Source organism: Nesoenas mayeri (assembly GCF_963082525.1).
Source record: "Nesoenas mayeri genome assembly, chromosome: 14".
Classification (NCBI taxonomy): domain Eukaryota; kingdom Metazoa; phylum Chordata; class Aves; order Columbiformes; family Columbidae; genus Nesoenas; species Nesoenas mayeri.
Window position 1 is genome coordinate 11940923 of NC_137556.1, and position 25152 is coordinate 11966074.

The window sequence follows — 25152 nt, forward strand, 5'->3', positions numbered from 1 at the left end:
TTCTGCCCTGAGGACCCAGTGAGACCTCCCTTGGGCAGCCATGTAGATTTTATGCCAGATGGAATTAGCATTATAATCAGAACTGCAGAGCTGAGAGTTAAATTCACCTTAGCAATTTTTACTTGTCTAGATATTTTTGCAAGATATTGCAAAGATAGCAAGAAATTTGACATAGACAAGGATACTGTCAGTTGCCAGAGACCCAGAGCAGGACTCTGACTTTGGAGATCGATGAGTAATACCTTTATGTCAAAAAGTTATGTAATTTTCTAGTGCACTGCCAGTTCTTAAAGCAAAATGTCAAATTGTGTTGCAATATTAGACTACACATATTTACTTAAGGATATTTACAGGGAAATTCTATGTTTACCTAGCTAGAAAGTACACCTTACCTGCATATATAACAATTCCTATTGCAGCCTCAGTATTTCTGATTGTACATCCACGAAGCAAGAGGCTTTCAATGTTAAAACCAATCCGTTCATGATTTGGCTGCTCCCTAGAAGGAAGAAAATAAGTATTTTTTATTTCCTGCTCTAATAAAGTATTAAACACAATTTTTGTCTGCAGGTCTGCTTCAAGTTGAAATTGAGGAACTGTGAAGGCCCTGTTTTGCTTGTATTTCACTCAAGTGCAGTAAAGACTCCAGTAAAAAGTTACAGGGAAGTCCAAGTATCTCTTCTGAAGACCAGTTTCATTATGTATGTATCATGATATCAATATGAAACGTTTGGCTTTCACTTAGGACCTTATCTGACAGGTTCAGTATATCACAAATGAAGTCAAGACTCATTGTGTGACTTCATTTAGATTAAATTCTTCCAGAAAGCTGAACTGTGTTTGCTTGCTGCTAGAGGTTCACGTGAATATGTCTGCACCCTGCAAGAGCCTCTGTCTCTCTGTCAGCCACCAAAGGGCTTCTCATCTTCTTGCCTCAGCTGAAGGGTCTCTGGTCGGAGACTCCTTCTTCCTCACTCTCACACTGGATGGAAGACCTTCCATCCTGGCAGAAGATGTCCTGTCTCACACCAGATCCTTCTGCTAGCAGAACAGATGGGTGAAAACTCAAAGTAAATTATAAGGTCGGTGCTCCACTAGGCAGGCAATTTGTTACTTGCCACTGGAAACAAAAACATTAAACTACTTTTGCTCACAGTTTTTATTATATAATCTGGTAAGCTCCTCCTGAGATTTTTACCAAAGCTGAGATTTTTCACCTCAGTCACTCCATCTAATTTTGTCATGCAAATATCAGCATAAGAAAGATCTTTTTTCTAGAGTATGTGTTTTTTGCTACTTTCTGTTTGATATTTAGCATGGCATTTACCAGTAAATTGCAGCATCACTTAAATGGAGGACAAGGTGAGGTGCTATCTCAGGGCTAAGTACAGGCCTATGTCTGTGTACAGCTGCACATGACTACACAACATCAAACTAGACAAGTGAAAAGGTTTAGGTACCAACAACCTACAGCTGGTAGAATTGTAAAACATAATGCCAGAAACCTGTTTTTCCAGGAATCCAGATTCAGCCTTGGTGAACTCATTTAATAGGAACCTTCTTGCTTTCCCTTGAGGAAAATTTGCTGTGGTCAGGCATGTCAGATGGACGTCACTGAGTTGTTATCATTTTTAGCAGAGAGAGTACTGCTACTGTTTTATAGCAACACAATAGAGCCTCAATAATTTATTAAGGGTTCTTGGAGAAAAATGTAACCTGTTCCAAGCAATTTGTGTTTACGAAATAGCTCAAATAACAGCAGATCAAAGACAGAAACTCCACTAAAAGTTAGTAAATAATTTTCACTGCAAATTATTTTATCTATCCCTGAAGTGGTGAGAGAAAGACAACTAATTCCACATTCCACTAAGCAGGTGAGATAATAGGCATTTCGAAAAGAGGTTTCTGTTACTGACTTTCAACAGAGATTTGAAGATTTTAAAGCAAATCCTGAGTTCTAAGGGTGTGCATGTGTGTGTGTTTTCTTGTGACATGTTACCTACATTTCTACAGTCTCAGTGCTCTTCTGCCATATTACAGCAGGATAATTGAAAGTATTGCTTTAATTTAGATTATACCCAATGGTCCTCAAAGCCAGCAACCACAGCCAGTGATCAATACAAACTTGACCTCTTTTTCTCTTTTAAGATATCACAGCAGCGGGGAAATAGCATTGCTATTAGAGGCATCAGTCTTACAGGGCATAAATTCTCAAGACCAGACTAAGTACAGTCAGTGTCAATATGCGAGAACCCTCTGGTTTACTCATGTCAGAGTAAACAGACCATTTGCAACTACTCCAGGTAACACTCTCACTGCATTCTTGCAAAGGTATTAACTCGTATTTTAGCTACTAGCAAACTTAACAAAGCCGCGGCATAGATTAGGATGCTTGCACACTCATACAGTCCAATTATTTGCGTAACGTGAGGCATGCATTTGGGTTCGGGCAGCAGGTATTTTGGACAATTCTCTGGTGTGGTGTGGGAATCAGCATGGACCAACAACCACTCTGAAGAGGATCTTGGGAAACAGATGCCCTGCGTTGGAGGGTAAGAGAATTTTAGGACATGAGCCATGCCATACAAATTGGACTTAGAGCCAGGGAATGGCCTTAAATCTGTTGAATTTGCTAGTACAGATTTCCCTGTAATGCCTATGCCAGAACTGTTTAATGAAGAAAGAACACAGGGAACAGAGGATATGGCTTTTTCCTCACACACATAGGTTTACACTAGTAAAAAAAAATAAGCACTTTTTTATTCCAGTCTAACACATCAGTTCAGTAAGGTTTTTCTTACTTGCTAACATTTTCTAGCTGTAAGAAGAAAATCTGATTTGTTTGTTGGATCCTGGATATGTTTTCCCTGTGGCCATAAATATGAAGAAACTAGAGCCATGCAGCTGAATATCTTTAAACATTAGAAAGGATTTAGATTTGAAAAATAGCCTAGACTAACCCTCAGGTCAAATGTAAATGAGCTGATATCTGAATTCTGAAAAGAGCTGAAGCTTGTGAGAACAGTTCATATTAAACAACCACAAAGTCAATGTCAAGCCTTGGTCCTGCCTTGCCTCAAAACACAGATTCCAGTCTACATTTTATATTGATTTCTGAATCCAGGAATAGATAGTAGTGGCATCCATCAATTTCTACAAAGTATGTTCCTTCCATCCAGTTCCTCCAAGAGAAATATTAAAGTTCGGACAAAAAAAAAAAAAAGCATTTATGGATCATAAATACTTACATGTACCCTTTGAATTTATTGAGATCGTTGTTAGGCATTTCACAGACAATGGTGTTTTGGAAAATTTCAGGTTCAAATAAAGCATTCTGTAAGAGGAAACAAACTGAGAATGAGTGTCAAATCCAATGAGTACTTGAAATGCTAAACACTAGGAGCAGTTCAGTGTAAGCCACCAGGACAGCTGGGGACCGGAGCAGTTGCTGTGAGGAGGGGCAGAGGGAGTTCAGCTCATTCAGCCTGCAGAAAAGCTTCAGAGGGGCTGGGTAAGGAACTGAGATTTTCCTCTCTTGGATTAACAACTGGTTAAATGAAATAAAGAAAATGCTGTTTATTGGACAAGACATCACAGATGCCAATTAGTGAAAACATCTGTTTTCATTTTAAGTGAATGTAACAAATAGTTCAAATTATTTATGAAACAAAGCCAGCCTTCAACCAAAAGCAAGCTCAAATGAAAATAATTTCAGGATTTATGAGGATTTTGAGATACGTTAGAAGAGTTACACTACTGGTGGTGTTTTTTTTTTTTTCTTGAGTGAAAAAAATACACAAAACTTTTATTTTAGATTAAGAAAACATAACAAAAATAGGATGTGAGAAATACGAAAGAGAATCATTATTGTTGTACCATATAATCTTTAAAAGAACTGAAACTAATTTTAATCCAAACTCCTTCCATTAGTAAAACTTGAAATCAAGTTTGCTTCTGAGCCTCCCTCTTGTTCAATTCAATAAACTCAACAGGAAAACCAGTACATATTTTCTGTGCTAGAAATATTTGTACAACAGGAGAACAGGAAGATGCAAAAGGAACCTGGAGGGTTCATTACTAATGAAGAAAACTAGCAGCCTTCTAGCTAAAAAGGTGTAGAGAAGGATGATTTTTCTCCCTTTTTTTTTGTTGGTTTTTTTTGGTTTTTGTTTAAGACAAGAATTTTAAATTCGAAAATCCAAGTTAGAAAATGGACAAAGGAAAAGGAAAAAAATAATCCTTCAGTCCTTCCTCTCAGTCTTTTACAACTGGGTGAACTCAATATTCCTAAGGGTTGCCTAACAGAAAGAGCTAATGCCACGTCATATGTATTTCCTCCCTCCTTAAAGAGCCTCACTTTATAGACACAGTTAAATCTGAGTAAGTTTTATACAGCACATAAATCACAGGAACAAACAGAGTTCAAAGAACAAGGAAGAAGTTGGCACACTAAAACCTGTACATACGCTATTTAGTACGCTGGTGTTTTTTTTTAGCCCACGTACAACTCACACTAACAGTAAAATCACAGGGTAATAGAGTTGACTATTTAAACTCTGAAGAACTGTATTCCTCTGTAAGTACAAACACTTCTGGGATACAGTTTATCTAAATAACAACTCAAAGCCTAAAGAAAATAACCATGAATAGGCAGTCTGAAGCATAATTCAGAATGTGGGGATTTTCTGATTTAAAGAAAGACTTCCTTGTGTTATAAACGACTGAGGCAAAAGTTTGCATTTTGTATGACAGAGCACTCTGTGTTCCTCTAAAAGCAAAAATACAAAACCCAATGTGTAAACTGTGACTATGTGACACAAACACAACATTTTTATTTCTTCTATTTAAACACCCAATTTGTTGTTCTTTTGCTAAATCTCTACACATTCAAAATCTTCAGTTTGTCTCAGGAAAAAAAATCTCTAATTATCACTGAAAAAGGTATGCTTTGTACTATGGCATCCTGAGACAGCCTTTAATTGTGCTTGCAAAGCGATTCCCATTTGAACAAAGAGCAAGTAACACTGGAGTACCTGGCCATGGAAATGGTGTACTTTTATTTAATTAATCTGGTTGCTCACCAGCAGCTGTGTCCCACTCACCAATAACCCCAAAAGATCTTCCCAAAGGCACTGCTACTAATGGCTAAATAAAGGGATGTAATTCCTAGAATTATTTGCCAGGTTTTTGGATTTCCTGTCTGCTGGAGTGATTCCAATGTAACAAATTATTCCTCTTCACATACAACTCCTTAAACTTGTTCTGTGTTATTTGAAAAACTGCCCTGCCCTGTTTGAAAAGGTATGTAAAAATGTAACAAGTACAATACTCCCTAAGTCATATTTTCTTGTTTACTTCAGGTTTATCACAGAATCACACAATGTTATGGATTGGATCTCAAAAGATCATCTAGTCCAATCCCCCTGCCAGAGCAGGAACACCTAGATCAGGTTGCACAGGAATGCGTCCAGGCGGGTTCAAACACAAGAGATCAAACACAAATCAAGAGAATATCTCCTAATAATCAAACTGATGTCAAACATACCAGCTTTATTTAACCTTTCACATTTTAATTTACCCTGAATTCCTATTGAATTGCTTATTATACTCCTATAAAAGATTCCATTATTTTGCTGCAACTCAGTGTGCCTTAGAGCAGTTCCAGTTGAACTGATATACGTCTACCTGCCCAGCAAACGAGCGACAGAGATGCAAAGTCCATCAGGAAGCTGTTGACAACTTTAGAAGAGGACCATGAGCTCTCTTCCCATTGCCAAGCACAAATCATTCACTCGGTAGCAGTGGCTTTGCTATGGGTTGCACTATGTGCCATGACAGCCTGTGGCTTATACACAGAAAAGCCTTGCTGCTGTCCCAAATGGTGACACTATGTGTTGTTGCTTAAGCATCTGTTGATGCAGTTTGCTGCAAACAACTACTGTCTGAGCTACAACAGAATATCAGAATAACAGAAAATAACAGAAATCTTCTGGGACAAACTGCTGCTTTCTATACAGGGTGTTGGCTCCAACAGCAAAATGCTTTCACAGCTGCATCAGCACAGCCAGCCCCTCAGGAATGGTGCCATTCATGGCTAAAGTTGGGGGAGAAATGGGCCCAGACCAGCCCTGCACAGGCTGCACTTTCAGCAGAATTACCTGGCTGGAAAACCCCAGCACAACTCGTCGTTGCTTCAGGTTGGTCTCCCCATCCAGGTTGGCCGTCTCCAGGTGGCAGATCCCATTCTGATCAGAGGAGTACAGCAGCAGGATATCGGCTGGGATGGTCTCGTTACACTGCAGCTGCACAAAGTCTCCAACACGGACGTCTTTCCAGCATTTCTCAACATAAGCATGTTCTTCCCTGTTACATCAAAAATATCATGGGTGAGCAGTGACAAGAGGAAGTCAGGCCTCCTGGTTAGGGGGCTTTAGAAAAATAAAACAAGGATGGTGGCAAGTTGCTGTATTTTTTTTGGAAAGACACAGCACAACAGCTAGAAGTTAATGATTTAGACACTTCTGTAATATCACTTCACCATATATCACATTCAAATAAAATCTTCACCTGGAATAAAAGAAAACTACAACAAAAGCTCTCTTGCATTCTAGCATTAGCCCTATAATCTTCACAGCAAAAGACAGAAAGTTGTTCAGACTAACAGAGCTGTTTTAAATTCTCTTATTCAAGAAATTTAGGCATTTCACACACACAAAATCATAATTTTTGACTATGTGACTATTTCTCAGAGATTTTCCAACAACATATAAATCTTGAAATAAAAAAACTACTTTCTCAGCTATGCTTGTTTCAGGTCTCCCTGGTTTGTAACTCTCAAAAGGTAAATACAAATCTTGAGCTTACCTCACAGAAACAACTTCAAGAGGTAGAACAGCAGACAAATGACCCTTTAATATTAAAGCAGTAACATGCAACTAGAGCCCAAGTATAATGGAAGAGTTAAGATAAAAGAAATGAAGATCTTCTAAAGAAAAAAAAGAAAGATAAAAAGAACCTTGGAGTTCAAGGAAAAGAAATTACTATTTCATCAACATATTGGTGCTCAATGATTCAGGAAACAGCAAACTTTTTTTGACATTACCTTTTCAATAACTGATCCTTAAACTGCTCTCAGTCACCGAAGCAAGCTGAAAACTGCACAATAAGCTTTAAAATTAATTGATGGGAAAAATGCATGGGCAACAGTGGCCCAATTCCTCTAGCTCTGAGAGGAAATTATTTATTCAATATGATTGATCAAATCATCTAATGTCTTGCTCTCTAAGAGGGAAAATGCTCATGATAGTTTAGCAGACAGACATTAAAAGGCTTTTTGTGATAACTCAGGGTCTTATTTGTGCTTAAGCTTTTAATCATCCTCATCTATTGCCTGAAGAATCCTGTCTTTCAATTAAGAGTTTGTATCACGGGAAGGGAAGCAGTGATACAGTAGATAAAGCGTTTTTCTCCAGTTCAAAGCACATATCCAAGCTCTGCTGCAGTCAGGCCAAAGGCTACTTCTTGCTAACCTGTTTTCTCAGCCTTCTGTAAAGGAGAGCCAGCCCAATGCTGACAGGCAAACCCTTGCACTTGGCAGATATCCTTATCTGTAAAGCAACACGAAATAGCAGCTTCTCACAAAGGTTATGCACACAGTTAAATTCTGCACATTTCCCAGTGCTATCCACTTTTTATTCAAAACAAGAACCGTCAGATCCTAACTGTTTAAATCCCTTTAATGCTAGATGTGAAGCACTTAAAAAATAATGGTATTGTAGAAATGATTTTTTCCTTCTTCCATCATTTTTTCATTTCTGAACTTCTCATTCTTCTTATTTTGTCTGACTCTACTTCGTGTCCTTTTTAGTTTTGCTCAACAATGGACATAAAAGAACACAACGAAGAACAGAGGTTTGTTGTAAATTAATTTGATGTTGCCGCAAACTTAAAAATTCCAGACCAATTCTTATTTGAAAAATTTTTAAGCAGGTGTATTGAGTATTTGTTGCTCTGCAAAGTAGACACTAATGTTAATACAGCAAAACAACTATGTAATTGTGAATCCTTCCCATGTCAAACACTTTCCAGGTAGAACTTCTTAATTTGTTTGTTTAAGACATAAAAATGACAGTACAGAAGCAGTTTAGAACAAGCAGATGGCTTGCCTTGCTATTTGGATGCCGTGTGTAGTTTGCGTATAACATTTGCCATGACTTCTGCAGCGCAATCCTACCTCTCTGTATTTCTGCTCTTGCACAGTTCTGAAGTTTATGGAACACACTCTGATTTTTTTACTGCTCACAAAATGCTGTAGAAGGGCCTTGCCCAGTTGATTGTCTTCCTTACCAGCCTTAAGAAACCAGGTTAGCAAAAATAATCCATAGAAATCATAGATTTGTAACATTTTTTCACTAATTCCCTGTGACACATACATTACATGTAAAGCTTCAGTTCTGCCCATTCACTAATTAAAGAGGAGACAGTGAGTCAGAAAAGCCAAATGACATCTTTCAGATCAGAGGAAAAGTCTTATTCAGCACAGGGACTTGAGTTTTCCCAATCACTAGAATCCCAAACGTATTCAGTTGAACAGACTGTTCCTCTCTCCCAAGGAGCACTGAATTTGGTAATGAAACGCATTTTCTTTCCCTGAAAGGACTACTCAGCTGGAGCTGGAAGATTTACAATTTCCTACAGTACAAAGGTTTTCTACAACTTCGTAGAGAATTGCGAACAGATGAAAGGAAGAAAAGCTCTTCACAAGGAACCTGGTATACCCCACAGCAGCACTGGCCCAGTTGCCTAACAAGATTTTTCAGATGAAGCAGTTTCCTTTCAGCAATTCTTGTAACTGGGAACACTGCCCATTTTCTGTTCAGTGATTAAAGTTCATAGATCAAGCTCCAGTTGCTAAATAAACAGAGGAGCTTCGTAAATCTATGATGGTCTGACGAGAAACATATAAAAAGGGCAGAGGTGTTTATTCAACAAAATAAACAAGATGGGGTGGTTTTCAATAGGTGGAAATCTGATTCGTACAGCATGTAGCAGCAGGGCTCTGGCAGGTCATACACATGAGCTAAGATGACAATTTTTCAGCACCTTCTCTCCTTTACCAGTCAATTTATCAAAAGCACACTTAAAAAGTGTTCCCTTGCTGTCCTGGGATATCAGGTAGCATGATAATGCCCATCAGCGGGTGCACAGACAAAAAGAGGCAGCTGGTCTTGACCAGTTGAAGTGAAGTCTGCCAGGATTTGTTATTAGACTCATCATATCTGACTAGAAAGCCTAAAGTGAATAGACTTTATGAAGTCATTTTTGGGAAGAAATGATCGTAAAAATAATTCTGCTGTGTTTGGAGATCATGGGGGGAACATGAATAAATTATTGACTTTGTGTCAACAATTTAATTTCACATTCTTGGGTTCAATAAAGATAAATTTCAAACAAAAAACTGGGACAAACTGGATAGTGAATGGCAGCAAATAAAAATTATTGTTCTGCTCCCCAGAGGAAATTAAATAAAGGTCATTTTTCATGTACACTCCACAGCTTATGTGTACTAGATTGTCCCAGAGAAAGATCTTCAGAAATCTTTATAATCTAGAAGCATTGTATCAACCAACTAGTTCAGTGAGTCATTTTCTTGAATTACTGCAAGCTCCATCTCAGGATCCTTTGCAGCTTGAAGACATTGTTTGCTCTGCCTTTCACCTCCTAAATTGCCATTAGGTTATAACACTTCAAATAAAATAATATCAGTGTTATGAATAGATAAACCCAAATATTCATACTTCATTTTACATAAATTAACTAGAATGTTACATTTGAAAATGACCCCCCGCAAGCATCACCTACTTTATTAAAAATGCTCATGTTCTGAGATTCTCAGTTCTACACAGACAACAGCCTGAACCACACAGCTACTTATCCTTTGTGGTCTATTTTTGCAAACAGAAATCCCACACATTTTTATCCTATTAAAGATCACACCAACTTTTATATGGAAAAACCTCACAAAATGTTTTCAAAGACCACCTAATGACCACGACCTCAGTGTTAGGAGCCACTGCCATAAAACTTCAAAAAACTGACAACAAAGGAGCAGATTTCAGATGTGAGGAAGGCACTGGACTGGAAAGGGACTGATCCTGAAACCTGTCGATAGGTCAGCGTACAGCTCAACTCGGCTGACAGTATTCCTGAGCTACAGATATTATCTGAGCACGAGAAGCTGCTGCATCATCTGTGCCAACTCAACACTGACTTCTGCCACATCACTATTACAGTAGCTGGGAAGGTTGTTTTTGTGACGTGGACATCAGCCCAGCAGCATCAGTGAATGATGTCATTTAGCAGCAGTCCATCCTGTAACAGGCCCTCGTTAACAAGCAGCTGTAGCCTTCATCTGTAGCCCCAAACTCTCAGGCTTTATGAAAGCAATGAGCATCTTTCAGAGATAATAGCAGTGAAATATTTCTGAAGTCTAGTAAAGTACATCTTTAATTATACCATTTTGGTATTCCAAATTCCTTACTGCTAGCAACAGATCCTATCTTTTTATGTGCTAAAACTGTCTATAGCATCCTACTGAGGAAGTTATTATCTCAGTGATAAAGAAGCCTATATTCAACTTCTGTAATATTTTTTTTTTTTAATACTGTCTTGACCAAAATGCAATTGCTGTGATTTTGCCTGGCACCAGCTGGAACAAACAGGAAACTCCAAGATCAGCCACTTACTGACTGCTAATCATTAGCATTAGTTTCTAAGGACTCTCATTAGCTTATCAAGTTTCTGGAAGCCACAACCTAGATCAGCTTTTTTTGCTACAGTCATCTCCTTACATGTCCATGTAGCTCTTGAGGTCATACAGTAGAAACTTGCTTTTCTCCAGGTTTTAATGGTGTCTTAAAAATCTAGAAAGTTAGGATGGAACTTAATACCATGAGGTCCTGATTCTGCAGGTCTTTGAGCCAAACCCATAGGTTCTTATTTATTTGCCCTTTGTCTTTAGCCATTAATTTCTGCTGCTATCTAGTAAAGCACTGTACTTTTTCTGTGAAGCAGCTTTAAATGTCTTGGCAGGTAATAGATCTTGAAGAAAGCTCTGATAAAGCAATACACAAAGTGCTGGTAGCATTAGTAATGTATTTACAGGTTTTCTTCCACAGAGACCAAGGGTCCTCACTGTAGTGATACACACTGAATGATGCGACCTGCTAGCTTGCTGCTCTTTGACTTTTAAGTGTTACTGCATGGACCAGCTGAGTGTTGAAAACGTTTTTCTTTTGCATTTAGTCAGTTCAGCATGTCACATATTTCTTTGCCAAACAATCAACATGCTTATCATAAGATGAACTTCCATTTTAATGATTTCTTCACAATTTTGGTCTCATGGTTGCATGGTGATGTAAGAAACCTGAGTGTACTATTGGTTTAGGCCATTTTCTCAGCTCAGGAAAAGTTTGAAGAGTGCCTCAGGTTGCACAAGCAGAAGGCACTGTCTGCACCTTCAGTAAAACCCACTGTTAATTCAGGTATCCATAGTTAAACTAGGGCCAAAAATTTGACAGTATGTGAAATATATTCAAAAGTTACCCTGATGTCAAGAGCAGAGGATGCTCACTGCCAGTGACAGTCCCACACAGAGAACAGTATAACCATGTTTGACATTAAGCAAGGGAGAGGCATTGGGTCTTTCCTGAGGGATAGCGAGTTGCAATGATATCGTAGTAGATGATAATCCTGCAGTCATTGTAACTTATTCATATTGCTACTTTTGTAAGAAATCATTCATATTTCAGTTGAGCAAAGTTCATGCTTTATGGCACCTTCAGCCATGCAGGAACTGGAGATCTTTGGATCTTCAGCCTCCAGCTGAACAAATCAATGCATCGTTAAGAGAAGGGGCATAAAAGCCTTGCTATTGCCATACTCAAGAAGAGTGACTGTAATTTTGCCTGAGAGAATGTGATGGGACTTCAAGCAGGCCACAGGATTGAGACCCTCTCTTTTTTTTGGTGTATAAAATGTACCCACCAAAGCTTCTAGCAGGCTCCTAGTCTTTAAAGTTCTGTTTTGTTAGAAAACAAAAATAACAAAGCAGAAAGAAAAAGCTCTTTAACAAGTGAAAACTCAGTGCTGCTGAACAAGACTTTAAATGAAAGTACTGGCAACAAGAATCTCTTTTTGCTTACTGTGCCCTTGGCAGGATGATATTTTCCTCTCATCCTACTTTCTACTCTGCAAACTTTTAGGTTCACCCTGGGTTGAACAAGCTGCAAATGAGGTTTCCTGGGTCCAGAGAAAAGTTGTCTTTTTTCTTTCCCCTCTGAGATTTGACAGGAGGTCAATTCCTCTTTTTAAGCATGCTCCCCACCCTTCTATGTCATCTTCCAGATGCCACAGACCACTGTTGGTCATGATGTCTTTGGGCAACTCCAGTTACTCTCCCAGACATGAGGAGCACCTAGGGGAGGTGCAATCCCTCCTCCCTTCCAAAGGTCCAGCTGATCAGAGCATATGATGGAGGCTGAAACAGAAAGGCAGCCTTTGTCTTCCCTACCCCACTTCCTTAATTTTAAGAAAATATAAAGTATACTATATATATTCAGAAAGCTGTAGGTAAGCAGATCTCCATTGCTGTCATAGAGATTTCATAAACAATGAATCTAACATATGCCTCATAAATTATCACACGGAATTATAAGACTTCAATCAAGTGACATATTTTAATTCTCTTTCAAACCAGTGAGTATATCTTAAGCCATTTCCAGTTCTTCAGCTGTTGACAAGTTGTGACTTTGTGCAATACAGAGGTTTTTTTTTTTTCTTTTTTCCACATTGCTGCTCGAGGGACAACCCAGAGTTAGTGTTGATGCGGAAGGCTCTAAATGTTCTAAAACCTTACACTAAGTAGATGAAGAGTCACAGCAAAGGCCAGCCTGACTTTTCTGTGTCACAGACATCAGTGGATGTACAGAGGAAGAGAAGATTGATACTTCTAGGAACTACTTGAATACCACAGGGCCTGAAAGCGTCAGAGAGGATCTTTCTATGGAAAGAGTCATCAGGCTATCTCATTTACGATGCCTGTTGACTTACCTAGTTTTCTGACAGCTCCAGAGGGTGAGTCAAAGCATATAAACTGGGATTCTCTGAGTCACTGTCTCAGATATCCAAGTTTAAGTGCTTAAAATTAAGCAATGTGAGTAGCTCAATTAATGTTAATGTTTTTATAGCTGCTACTACCTGATGTATGTGCATTCAAACAAGCATGTTGCTGTGTCATCTTGAACTCTGCACAGACCTTGCATTTTTATTTGAGTATCTATTGAGACACTGAGAAAAATTCAGGTTAAATTTTCCAGAAACGCAAAATTGATGTAAAAACCTGTCTGGATGGTATGGAGTATTTACAACATTGTTATGGCTTAATCCTATGGCTATATTAGATCCAGGCCATACATTAATTACATACCAAGTAGCTATTTGAACATTACAGAACTTCAAGAAAATTAAATAATAGCTTTTAGCAGCTGCTGGGTTGACATTCACTTACAGATTGTATGTGACACTCAGTTCCGGCCCCTGCTGTTAATAAGTTAATGACAAACTGGAGAGACTTCAGAGAAAAGTAACCACAGTAGGTTTGGAGGGGTGACTGACAAGAAAGATGAAAAGAGTGATCTATATACAGATCATGACTAAAAGATGTCTGGGCATAACAAAATGAACATGATAAAAATCACACATATTTGAAGATTATAATTAAATGTTGTGGTTGAAGAATAATTAATTAGGGTTGCATGAAACCAGGTGACTTAAGGAATTTGAATGAAATTAAAGAGGAATAATAAAGCATAATATCATAGAAAATGCTTTGACAATCACTTTTGTAGTAATGGAAGGCTCTTTTCTCAGAAAACTGGAAAGCATACAAAGTATATTTTGAAGAATACCAGGAAAAAGGAGGTATCTAAATATGAGTCTGTAACATCTACAACTGAATGTTTTGTTTTCCTCTCTTGGTGTTGTGCAATTTGATCTGACAGTACAACAGTTTGCACACAATTATTGTGGTTCCAAAAGTTTGATTCAGAACTTAAAATCTCCACAAACACCAGATCTAAGTTATTGCATCTCCCCAAGACACTTAAATGTCTGTTAATTGTCTCTCATTTTCTCAATTAAACATTCTTCAAATACACGTGTCTTTTCCTTCATTTGACTAGCAGACTAGATTACCCATTCCAGCTGATCTCTGTGAAAAGAAAATTAGACGAAATGTGATTACAGGGTAGCCTATTTAAATTCAATTTCCCTTGGTCTGTGCTGAAAGAAGGCAAGTTACTGCATTTCCCCCAATCTTCAAGATAGTTTTGAATAACATTTGGCATTTGGAAAAGACTGTTCTGTCTTCACGTTTCTCTTGAAACTAGAACCAGAGTGATTGTTATTGAAATCTGAAATAAAGACAATGTACTCTCCAAGATGAACTCTTAAAATCAAAGTAATTTTTTATCTTAGGATAGAAGATAAGTTGATCTATTAAAAAGAAACCTTTGCTGCCACAAGATATAACAAAATTTGCAGTGTCTTGAAAAAGACTTTCACCTATGTTAAAAAATTACCTACAGCAGATGATTCATAAGGAAGAAAATTAGAAGACATCATTATCTTCCACGACTTTGCAGCTAGCAAGAAGAACAAGAAATATCAGCTTCCTGAAGCACTATAGAAGCCTGATTAAAATTATTCATGACATAATAAGCTGTATGATGAATGCTATAGTCTGAAGCTCTCCTTATTTTCCTTTCCCTTACATCACCTTTTTGAGCCATAAAGCTTTGGTGAAAGACAAGATTCCAGACAAGATTTATCCATAGATCAAAGTATTTTTAATGGGATGGGATAACCAATTTTAAGACAGGCTTGTGTCAAGATTCCACATAAGAAAGTACTCATGTCTAGAATCTGGATCTGGATCTGTGTGTTGTAATTCCATGAGGGACATCTTTCTTTTACACAAAACAAGTTTTATTGTATTTCTCACTTCTCATGTTCCCATGGTAAAAGGTATAAATACAAATCAGCATGATTGCTTTATGTAAAGAGGAAACAAATAAGATTCCCATGCAGTTCCATTCATTAGTACCTACTGTACCACCTACTCTCTTTCATACTGTTTTTCACAAGCGTTAAAAAAATGATCCATTGCCTCATGGATTAATGTAACATTGAAAAAATTAAAACACCCAACTAGATTGCAGTCTCAAAGATAGGAAGAGGCAATTTTGCCACCTACCCAAAGAGCTACAATTGTTGACAGTCTTCTTGGTGGAAAAGAGAAGAAGTCTTAAATGAACAATATTTAGAAACTTGTAAAATGTCTGCTTTTTCAGACAAGTTGGCAAAGAAAGCAGTGTCATTTGTTTTTTTTCCTGACAAGTTATTATCTATATGCAGAGATAAGTTTAGCCCCCAAAGAAGAAAATCCGTTGTTCTCCTGTTTAAATAGCAGGATGTAAAAATAAAAATCTAACAAACACATGGAAGACAAACAAAAAGAAATGACAGCACTGTGTGATAAAAGCCAGAGTTCTGCAAGATCTTGTTTGTGAAAGCGTACATTATATAAAGCACTGTTGATTAATTTGAGGGATGACAAGCAACATCCAGGAAGATGGAAAGTTCCCCTCTTCTGACTCTCAGAGGTGATATTTTAACACGGAGAATTCATTTTCTACTTTTCAAACAGAACAGTTTTGATACAATAAAACATATTTTTCGAACTTCTGAAAGTCCTAAAAGCAAGAGGTCATGAAACACTTTGGAGAAGTGAGCACAGACACATGTAGTGAATTCATTTAAAGGTGACTGAATAGAAGCATATATTACCATCTCCCATTTTCAAATTGCATTTTTACACAGTTTCATTTTATATACAACCTAGCAAAAGAAATACAACTGAAAGCTAGTCTACAGTCTGGAGTATGAAATTCAAAGTAGTTCAAAGAGCTGCATTTTTTTAACTAGCATTTTTTTCCCCCATATCAGAGCAAATACCAGGCATTATGCATACACTATGACTTTTTTCACTTTTACTTTATCACTGTGATTTTCCATAAGACATTTATTATTATTATTTTTAAACAAAGTCTCACCATTGATAAAAGACCTCAAGCCACCTTTTTTTTTTGTTTGTTTTGTTTAAAAAAAAGCTATACGAAACTCACCTGCTGTAAATGTAGCATCCCATATGATTGATTTCTTTGTCTAATTTATACCGGCAGAAGTCCTCCCAAGCATCTTTAATGGCTGTAATGGCCATTATGGCACAAATTGGGATCACAGAAACTTCTGGTTGGAAAGCATTCACCACTGGCACAAAATTCAGCAACGCAATAAACACAAAATAAATATTGGCAAAACGGTGAAACTGCTCATAGATATTTTTAGGGAGGAAAGTCAAGATGGTATATTTTGTGGTCTTAATTTTATTGGAGTCATAGTGTCTGTTTGGATTTTCCTTCCACTTCTTACTTCCAAAGGGCAAATTGGAGATAATCACTCGTTTATTTTCATTTTTCTTCTTTCTTTTCTTTACTTTTCCTCTCTTCTCCAGCTCTTCATTTTGGATTTCAGTGTCTGGAGCACCACATCGGCAGCAGGTTTCCTTGAAAAAATGTTTTTTCCATATCATCCTAGAGAAGCAGTTTGCAACACTTCTCCTTGACATCTTGCTTTCCTCTCAAGAAGTAGTCTCAAGTTGAATAGCAAGAAAGTTAGAAGAGTTCAATAAGCCCGAGAAGCACCCAAGTGGTGGAGAGAAGAGTGAAGATGTCCAAAGTCCTGGGCTGCCTCTCATTCGACTCCAGGCTCCACCTGCCCAGGGCCAGGTCTGATCCTGACTCAGCTGCACCGATCCCAGTGCCTGTGCCTCAGAAGTGACAGAAGCATCCTGAATGTGTTGTTATTCCTGTTGGCGTATGCCCGGAGGCCCTGTACAGAGCGTTTCCCTGGCATCGACTGTCTGCTCACACGGAGTGTCTCAGTTTCAACACAGAACAGGGACCAAGCTGAGAACGTACACACAATTCTCACAGTTCACTCCATGAGTTTCAGAGTCACTTTATAAGCCTGAGAATTGCCAGGAAGTTCAAAGGTAAAAGGCAGAGCTCACATCCCAGAAGTCAACAGCAAATTACTGTAAGCCTCAGTGCAGACAGTATTTCTCTTTTACTTCCTCTATCTACTCTTTGTTTTCATGACCATAACATGGATTATTAAATGAACAATGCCTATCCCCTCAAACCAAGCAAACCTGTGGTTTGGTAGCTGTGAGAATAATATGTAGACACAGGCAATGAGGACAGTTTATTGAGATTACCCCTCAGCCTGATCCTTCTCCTCTGATAGATCTCCTGTTTCTGGACACTCAAAGCATCCCTTACTCACTCAGTAACCCATTTCCAGTCTCTCATTTCTTCTTCCTCATTGGTCCTTGTGCCTCTGACACATACGTACATAGTACAGATGTGGTCTAATTTCCAGGAGAGCTAATGAGATATGTACAAACCATAGTAATTTTTTCTCTATGTCCTGGTCTTAAGAAGAGGTGAAAAAAGGAAGAGACCTCAACATTTAAACTTCTTTTAAATGAAACCCCCTGTCTACTACATTCTGTAGTGACAAACTACGTAGTCTGAAGACAAGTTAGTACTTGGACAAGAAACTCTGATGAAATAGAAATGTTGCAATAAGAATTGCACATGAAAATATTTCTTCCTTCTGAGTCAGTACTGAGCAAACATCTCAGCTTATTGAGGGTGTTGTGCCATCTCCAAAGTGAAACCATGCTGTATTCATCACCTGTGTTTACTCTAAGTCCTACTGGTTCCTGCTTATTCTTCACCTTGAATTTAGTTGATTATTAATGTTTGTATAAATGGTTATAGTATAAAACATCTCTAAAACATTGCTCCAATAAGTTAAACAGCATCAGTAATCCTTTCCAGACTTGGATACATTTCATTCTTCCTTCAGATCCTCCTGCTACCTGGAGAGGATGTTGTGTGTTTTGGCAAGTCGGTTTGGAAACTTGGAATGAAAACCTGTATATCAGCACACATTGCCATGATATGAAACAAAACTTAAACGAGATAAATGAGATATATTTAAAGGCAAAATAAAACTATTTTATAATAGATCGTCAAACTTACTGTAATCCAAAAGGTCAGTGAGGGACTTAATGCAAAAATCAGATGAGCAGTTTTCACATAAAATGCAAGGAAAAATAATTAGTTTAGTTTACTTACTTGTCATATACCCTGGTTTTAGAGAAGTTTATAGTCTTATCAAATTGGTGTTTTCTATAGTCTTCAATAGCATCCTTAATCATACTGGTAAGCAGCACCACAATCAGAGGCAGCATAGTAATCTCTCTGTGGAAGACTTCCACTTGAGGGAACCAGTTCAGAACCACCAAAAAGAAGAAATAAAGATTACCCAGCCTGAAAAGTTATAAAATAAATAAAAAGTAGTCAAAAATTAGAACGTGTCGTTTTGTTAATGAACATCCCCTGTTTTGTGTCAAAAGAACACTAACCATTTCACGCCTCTACCCTCCTCTTCCTTTCTGTACATGAGTTAATCACTTAACTGAGATGCTATTTTTTTCTTTAGAAGGGCCTGTGAGATACATTTTCATAATATTATAGCTACCTCCATTTTTCCACATATTACAAGTACCTTTTATCTCTAAGAGCTAAAACTTCTTTAATGATCCCCCACTGCCTCAGTCTTGGAAAAAAACAAACAAACCAAAGCCACAAATAAAAAAAACCAACCCACATTAAAAAAAAAAAGCGCCACAAAAACTTAAAAACCAGAATGGGTGTAAAAACCCACATGTTCAGAATTATGAAAATGACCCAATCAGGAACCTATGGAGGATTGCACACACGGAAGGTCAAATTATGAATGTGTAAATCTAATATACAGAATGCAAATTTCAAAGCTAGAGATGGATATACAACTTTCATTTATCTTTATCACAATGATATTTCCCTGGACATATTATTGACATGATTCATTATGCTGAAGGAGGACAAACTATTCCTTGGAAAGAAACCTGACCTAGTGCTTGCTATCTTTAATGTAAAACACTGTATACATATACATATGTACTGTTTATAAGTCAGTGGAAACTCACTTGCATAACATTAAAAATGTACTAAAATTAATCTACAAGCCTCTGAAAAGTATAGAATTTCATAGGTGTCTTAACACACCTATTGAACATATTTTCCTGTTAGAATTTTATTCAACACAGAAACAGAGGGATTTTCAAATAAAACCTTGACATTTTTGAAAAGAAAACTGTTCCAGCATTCAAACATGAAAGCTAGCGACAACATAATTTTAAGCACAGCTACTGTTTACTTGCTTTAAACTTTCATTTCAGTCTGAATCAAGTGACATTTGGTTACAAATAATTATCACCTAAATTTTAGTACTGTGGCCACAATAGTGGCTCTTCATCATGACTCTCAATATCACTCTTTTAGAGACATTTCTTAAATCTTGTGTGCCGTTGAATGGTTTTTGCTTTTTACCTGTGAAACTGCTCAAAAAGATTTTGGGGCAAAAAAGTGAACCATGTGTATTTTGTGGTCTGCATCCTGTTTCCAGAATAAAATGTAGAAGCTTGTTTCCAGTCTTTCTGCTGTCTCCCATTGTTGGGAAACACAATCCTCCATTTGTTTAAGTTGAGTTTTGGTTTATTTCTGCCAGAAAACAGCAGTGGTGTTGATTCTGATAGAGTCTGGGAGGGACATTCATCTCCGCGTCGCTGCCAACGGTACAAAGCAGAGTCCACAGACAAAGCCATTCACAACGGGGATGTCAGGCTGAAAGACAAATGCATGACAAGGACTGAAAACCAATTCTATTCTGGTAGAAAATTCACTTCATGTCTCGCTAGCAGAGGTTTATAATGTAGCAAACAATGCTGCTGTTCAGTGTGTTACATATTCAGTCTTCAAGCTCAGCAGTTTCTACAAAGAATGCACAGAATAAAAGATAAAACAAAATCTTCTCTATGGAAAAAAAATCTATTTCTATCTCTGGGGAAAAAAAAAAAATCCCAAATCTATTTTCTGTCTGTTGTAACAGCAAACTAACATAGATAAAGCCAATTTAACAGAGGTGAACAGTAGCTTTTCCACCACAAATTCTGTATCAATTTCCTCAGTCATAAGCTGCCACCAAATATGTTCAGGCATTTTTCTTCACACGTCTGACTTTCTTACAATACTTTTTCTATTCACACTTAGTTACGAACTGGCTGGTTCAGGTGTTGAATCTTAATAACTCAGATAATAAAGAACTGCAGCATCAGCTTAATCTCATTTACACTCACATAACAGTTTTTCAGAGTCTCCACAGAAATCTGATTTGAATGAAAAATGCCAGCCAGCACTAAAACAATGGATGTTTTATTGGTTGGAGAGATAAAGGAATTAAATCTCCCAATACTAATCCTATTATTGTTGAACACTTGTCTTCTGACTTATTCTCACAGCTGCAACTGCAATAGCGATCCAACATGCAGGATACTCAGGCTCCAGCAGCGCAGGTGTAGATACTATTAAGCTCAATCTAAGCACAGTAAAATCTCAGTCCAACAGCAGAAGCTTGAGGAATGGAAGCTGCCCTACAACATGGCACTAAATGTGAAAAAAACCAAAAAAATGGCATCATACTTGTCCAACTTCAAAGTTCCACTAAACAAAACACCTGACCTGAACCCACCTCACTCAGATTTCAAAAGGCAGTGGTCACAAACAGTGCCATATCCATGAACAAAGAAGCCAGCTGGCACCATCATCATGCAATTAGATGTGTCACAGGAGATGTAAAGAGTTCATAACATAAACCATGCAAAACTAAACAACTGTTATATGGGAGATAATTATGTAGCAGGATGCATAATCAAAGCAGCAAGCTAAAGGCTTTCTTGACACATGAATTTTAGTGCTGGCAATGAAAAGATAGCAGGACCAAATATAATACTTAGTATTTCAGATCTGTAAGAGTAAAAAGGATCCTAAACTTGCCATCAATGCTAGAAGATAACCTAGCAAGAAAAAAGAAACAACTTGAGCATGGGTCCTTCTGTAAAATGACAATTTTCTATTATATCATCCAGCCAGCTACTTACAAGAGTCTTCCAACTTACTGGCACCCTGATGTGTTATGCCAGTTGCCTTCTATATGTTAGGAAATCCATAAAAAATGTTGCATTCCTCTGACAATATATCTGACGTGTCTGTCCCAACTCTAAAAGAGCTTCATAAAATCTCTCTTCTGCAATGGTAGAATATTTTACATGTGTGCACCCATTTGATTTATATTTTTATACAGATGTATAAAAAATATAGAACCCATGAAGTATGAATTTTTCCAACATATATTTACTGAAGTGACTGGTTTTCTTCTGTCTGGCTAGTGACACTTCAGTGCTGCAATATATATCTGGAAAGGGAAATATCAAGGTGATGCAGACATTTCCAGCACAATTTTGTTTGGGATTTGCCATCTATGCCACCTCAGCATAGAGATTACAACAAGTCCTAACTGCAGTGCTGGCACATTAGAGCTGTTGCTTTTTTTGTCTAAGCTCCTCTTTACTACTCAGATCAGAAATGCTTGCCTGTAAAAGGAATCAGCAAATTCCAGCAGTCTGATTTATTTCTAACTGGAATTTTGAGGCTTTCCACAAGAGGAGATCAGAAATGCCAGAGAAACGCCAGCCACGGCTGTGGAAATTTGCATTATGCTCAGTCACCCTGCAACTGCTCAAGGCACAACATGAGAAACACAGGGAAAGCACATGGCTGCACTTCAGCTCAGCACTTGCCAGGCTTGGAAACAAGGGAATGAAAAGAATACCCCCCTTCTTAAAACGACAAAACATAATAAGTGGGAGGAAGCCTGGAGAAATTACTCAGGTAAGCCATACAGGGGAATATCCATGACAATTTCCTTTTATTATTATATAATCACGGTGGCATAAGCTTTCAGTGTCCCATCGTCCAATCTTTTGTGATATTGCAGTCATTAATACTATTACTATCATTCTCGCGGAGTCCTACTCAACAGCCGCAAAAGCCTCAGTTTCAATAAACTATTTTCCCTCTTTCTTTCTAGCCCATTATTCATGGATGTACCTGTGGGCAGCTCTCAACAGGGCAGACACATTCTTCCCATCTGTAACTCCCATGTATTTTTCCAGAGAGAAAAAAATTGGACAATCTAACCTAGAACAAGTCATCTCTCTCCTCGTGTAGATGCCTCCTCAAGGTTTCCACAATCACAGACATATATTCATTATATGAAATTATAATGATTCATAATGTATTTTATTCTTCCTTCTAGCAGTGACATTCCTTCGCACAGTCCAAACTTTTGCCACGCTTCTCTGACCTTCCAGTGAAGATACTGTGGTCTCAAGTGACCTGCAAAAAGCTAAAACATATCTAGATACCTCGACTACTGAACTTTTGCATTTGGGAACAAAAAAAAAAAAGCAAAACAAACTAGGCAAGAAACATATAAGTGATTAAACTATTATCTATTTATAGCAAAGGTAACTTAACCATACAGAAATGTGTCAGCTTGATATCCAGTTATGTAAAGACATGAGATGAGAAGAAATGCGTAAGCTGGTGTTAGCACAGGAGGTTATAAGCAGCAGTCACATTATTTCATGAGCCTGCATCAACATTTCTGAAATGTGAAGCAATAACCAGAGTGTGAAAACCTTTACACCTCTTCCATAAAATTATGGAAAAATATATGTCCAAGAAAGTTTTCACGATTTCTGATGTCTGATGGAAAAGGGATGTGAACAATAGACTGTAAATTAAAATGGTATCGGTTCCTACTGTCATCAGGGAGCTCTTGAAAAATCAGGGTTTTTTTGCAACAAGAGGAGGATCAACATCATATTCTTTCTGTAGGGTCTGAGGTGCAATTTGATAACTTTCATCATCAGGAAATTCATAGGGACAATGTCATTTAGCATTTTTTTCTTTGCCATTTGCACATGGATTAAAATATCAAACTTCTGTTAACTAAGAACAACACATCATGTTATTTTTGGAAAAGTTTTGTAATGACACTCTGAAAAAGATATTGTTTCTGAAATGCTATGGACTATCCTGACTCAGAAAGAGGATTTTGCATATGCAATAAACACAACAGGAGCGTATTTATTGCAATAAGCAGCCATTAATCATATCTCATATAACCTAAGGCCATTCTTCAGGTTTTGAAAGCCTCATTTATTCTCTTCTTGTTGCATTTAATTGGTGAGTGAAACTATCACCATTGTTAAGATTAGTGCCACATTTCTGCCCTAAACATCTTCTGAGAAGTCAAACTGTGCTCACGATATAGCCCATGCTGTGGTAAGTTTTCACAGTTAGCCCTTGCCTGTACCCGTAACATGCAGTATCCAGGGGATGTGAACATATTTGGAAACTAGAGAGAAACAGGATAATGATTTATTCCTTTTGTTGGGAGAAGAGCTGAGAGGCTTATTGTGTTGGCAGAGACAGAAGAAATTATATCAAGTCATTTCCAAGTGTGGATTTCAACATGTTTGAACAGTTCAGCATATCAGAGTTGAACTACTCTATACTTATCTGTATCAAGCCCTGCAAGGCAGGCCTATGCTTTTTTCATTTTCATTATTTTATATATATGTCATACTACAGTGAGAATATGTAAGGATACTTATATAAGAGAGACACTTCTTAGACAAGAAACAAACTGGAGGAAAGCTAGCACTATCAAATCCAGCATGCAGTTGGTGGAATTTGGCATTTACCCACAAAGGTTTCAAGCTTATCTTCTATTTGTGAGTACTGCAATTTTAAGTTAGCAAGAGTATTTGTGAATTATTTCCCTGTCTTAGAAAAGGGATGCTACAACAGCACAATGATTAGTTTTCCTCTTGCATCCTTGTGTTGACAATGGGAAAAGACCCTCTTGATTTTTCATAGATAGCCTATATGACTAGCATTCTGCCTCTGGTTGCTTAATCTCATCCAACACTAAAGAAAATTTATCATTTATATGATAGAAACTTACTGCATTAGAGAGGCATGACAGCACTCTGAACTAGGAAGAATTAGTTGTGACACACACTTTACAAGTATTCTTTTTAAATGCTCTCTCTTTTTCTTGTATTCAAAAAATGTATTGTTGACTGTAAAGGAAAGCTCATCAGAAACCCAACAATAAGAAAACAACTTCTCTTTGAGGTTGCCTCATTCCTGCCAAAAAACAGGCTCAGCTGCAGATCTCTGCATCACAGACTTCAGAATCCTGCTTCTCCTGCATATGCACAAAAACTTGCACACAATCCTACCTTGTGCTGTTTATTAAGGAGATGATAAATCCACATAAAAAAAATCCCCAAACCTGCTCATAGGCACATGTAAAAACAACTTCAGAAGCTGGGAATACAAATCCGCAACTGTCAGATCTAAGACAGACAAGATATATTCCTGGTTTCAAGAAGTTGGTTGTGTATTTCTGAAAATTTGACTTCACGTAAAAATTTCAGACAGGGTGGAGCTTACTTTTGAAATTCAGTACTGTGAGCAAATGCAGTGGTACCACTTAAATCAGATGTGTGTGTTATCAAGAACTACAACTAGGAAAATACTCTTCAAGTTTTCACCAGCTATATTCTTTTCTACATTGCCTGTAAAGCAAGAAGGCATTAAATAACACAAGTATCCTCTAATACTTAATTCTATTTTTCCAAAACTTTTATTGTATTTCCTAATTGAAAGCAGCAGCAATTTTTCTTCTTGATGTCCTATATGGATATGGTGACATCCATTCAAAAGATCCATTCTCAGGGAAGGTTTGGCTGGGGAGATAAACTTTGCCAAGTGAGCTCAGTACTAGAGAAATTTCAGACACAAACTTCTTTATCTGCTTTGCAATTATCTCCTAGGAAGCTCTTTCATTTTTTGGTGATACTGTATAGAAAATCCTCCTCAGTCACATCAGGTCAGAGAAAATGCTTTGTGGCTAAGACTAATAGAAAAGGGAAAGGAGATT

General features: G+C 37.6%; 1 protein-coding gene across 1 annotated transcript in view; it reads right to left on the bottom strand.

Annotated features, from left to right (window-relative positions):
- The window catches only part of ATP10B (ATPase phospholipid transporting 10B (putative)), a gene marked incomplete at both ends in the record, with an annotated part of 50674 nt that extends 30774 nt beyond the window's left edge, over positions 1 to 19900 (bottom strand). Inside the window, 5 exons of the mRNA XM_080353333.1 lie at positions 393 to 499; positions 3249 to 3334; positions 6159 to 6363; positions 18327 to 18521; positions 19626 to 19900. Of these exons, the coding sequence (XP_080209459.1) occupies positions 393 to 499; positions 3249 to 3334; positions 6159 to 6363; positions 18327 to 18521; positions 19626 to 19900 (868 nt within the window). The remainder of the gene's footprint in view (positions 1 to 392; positions 500 to 3248; positions 3335 to 6158; positions 6364 to 18326; positions 18522 to 19625) is intronic.
- Between the last annotated feature and the right edge of the window lie 5252 nt (positions 19901 to 25152).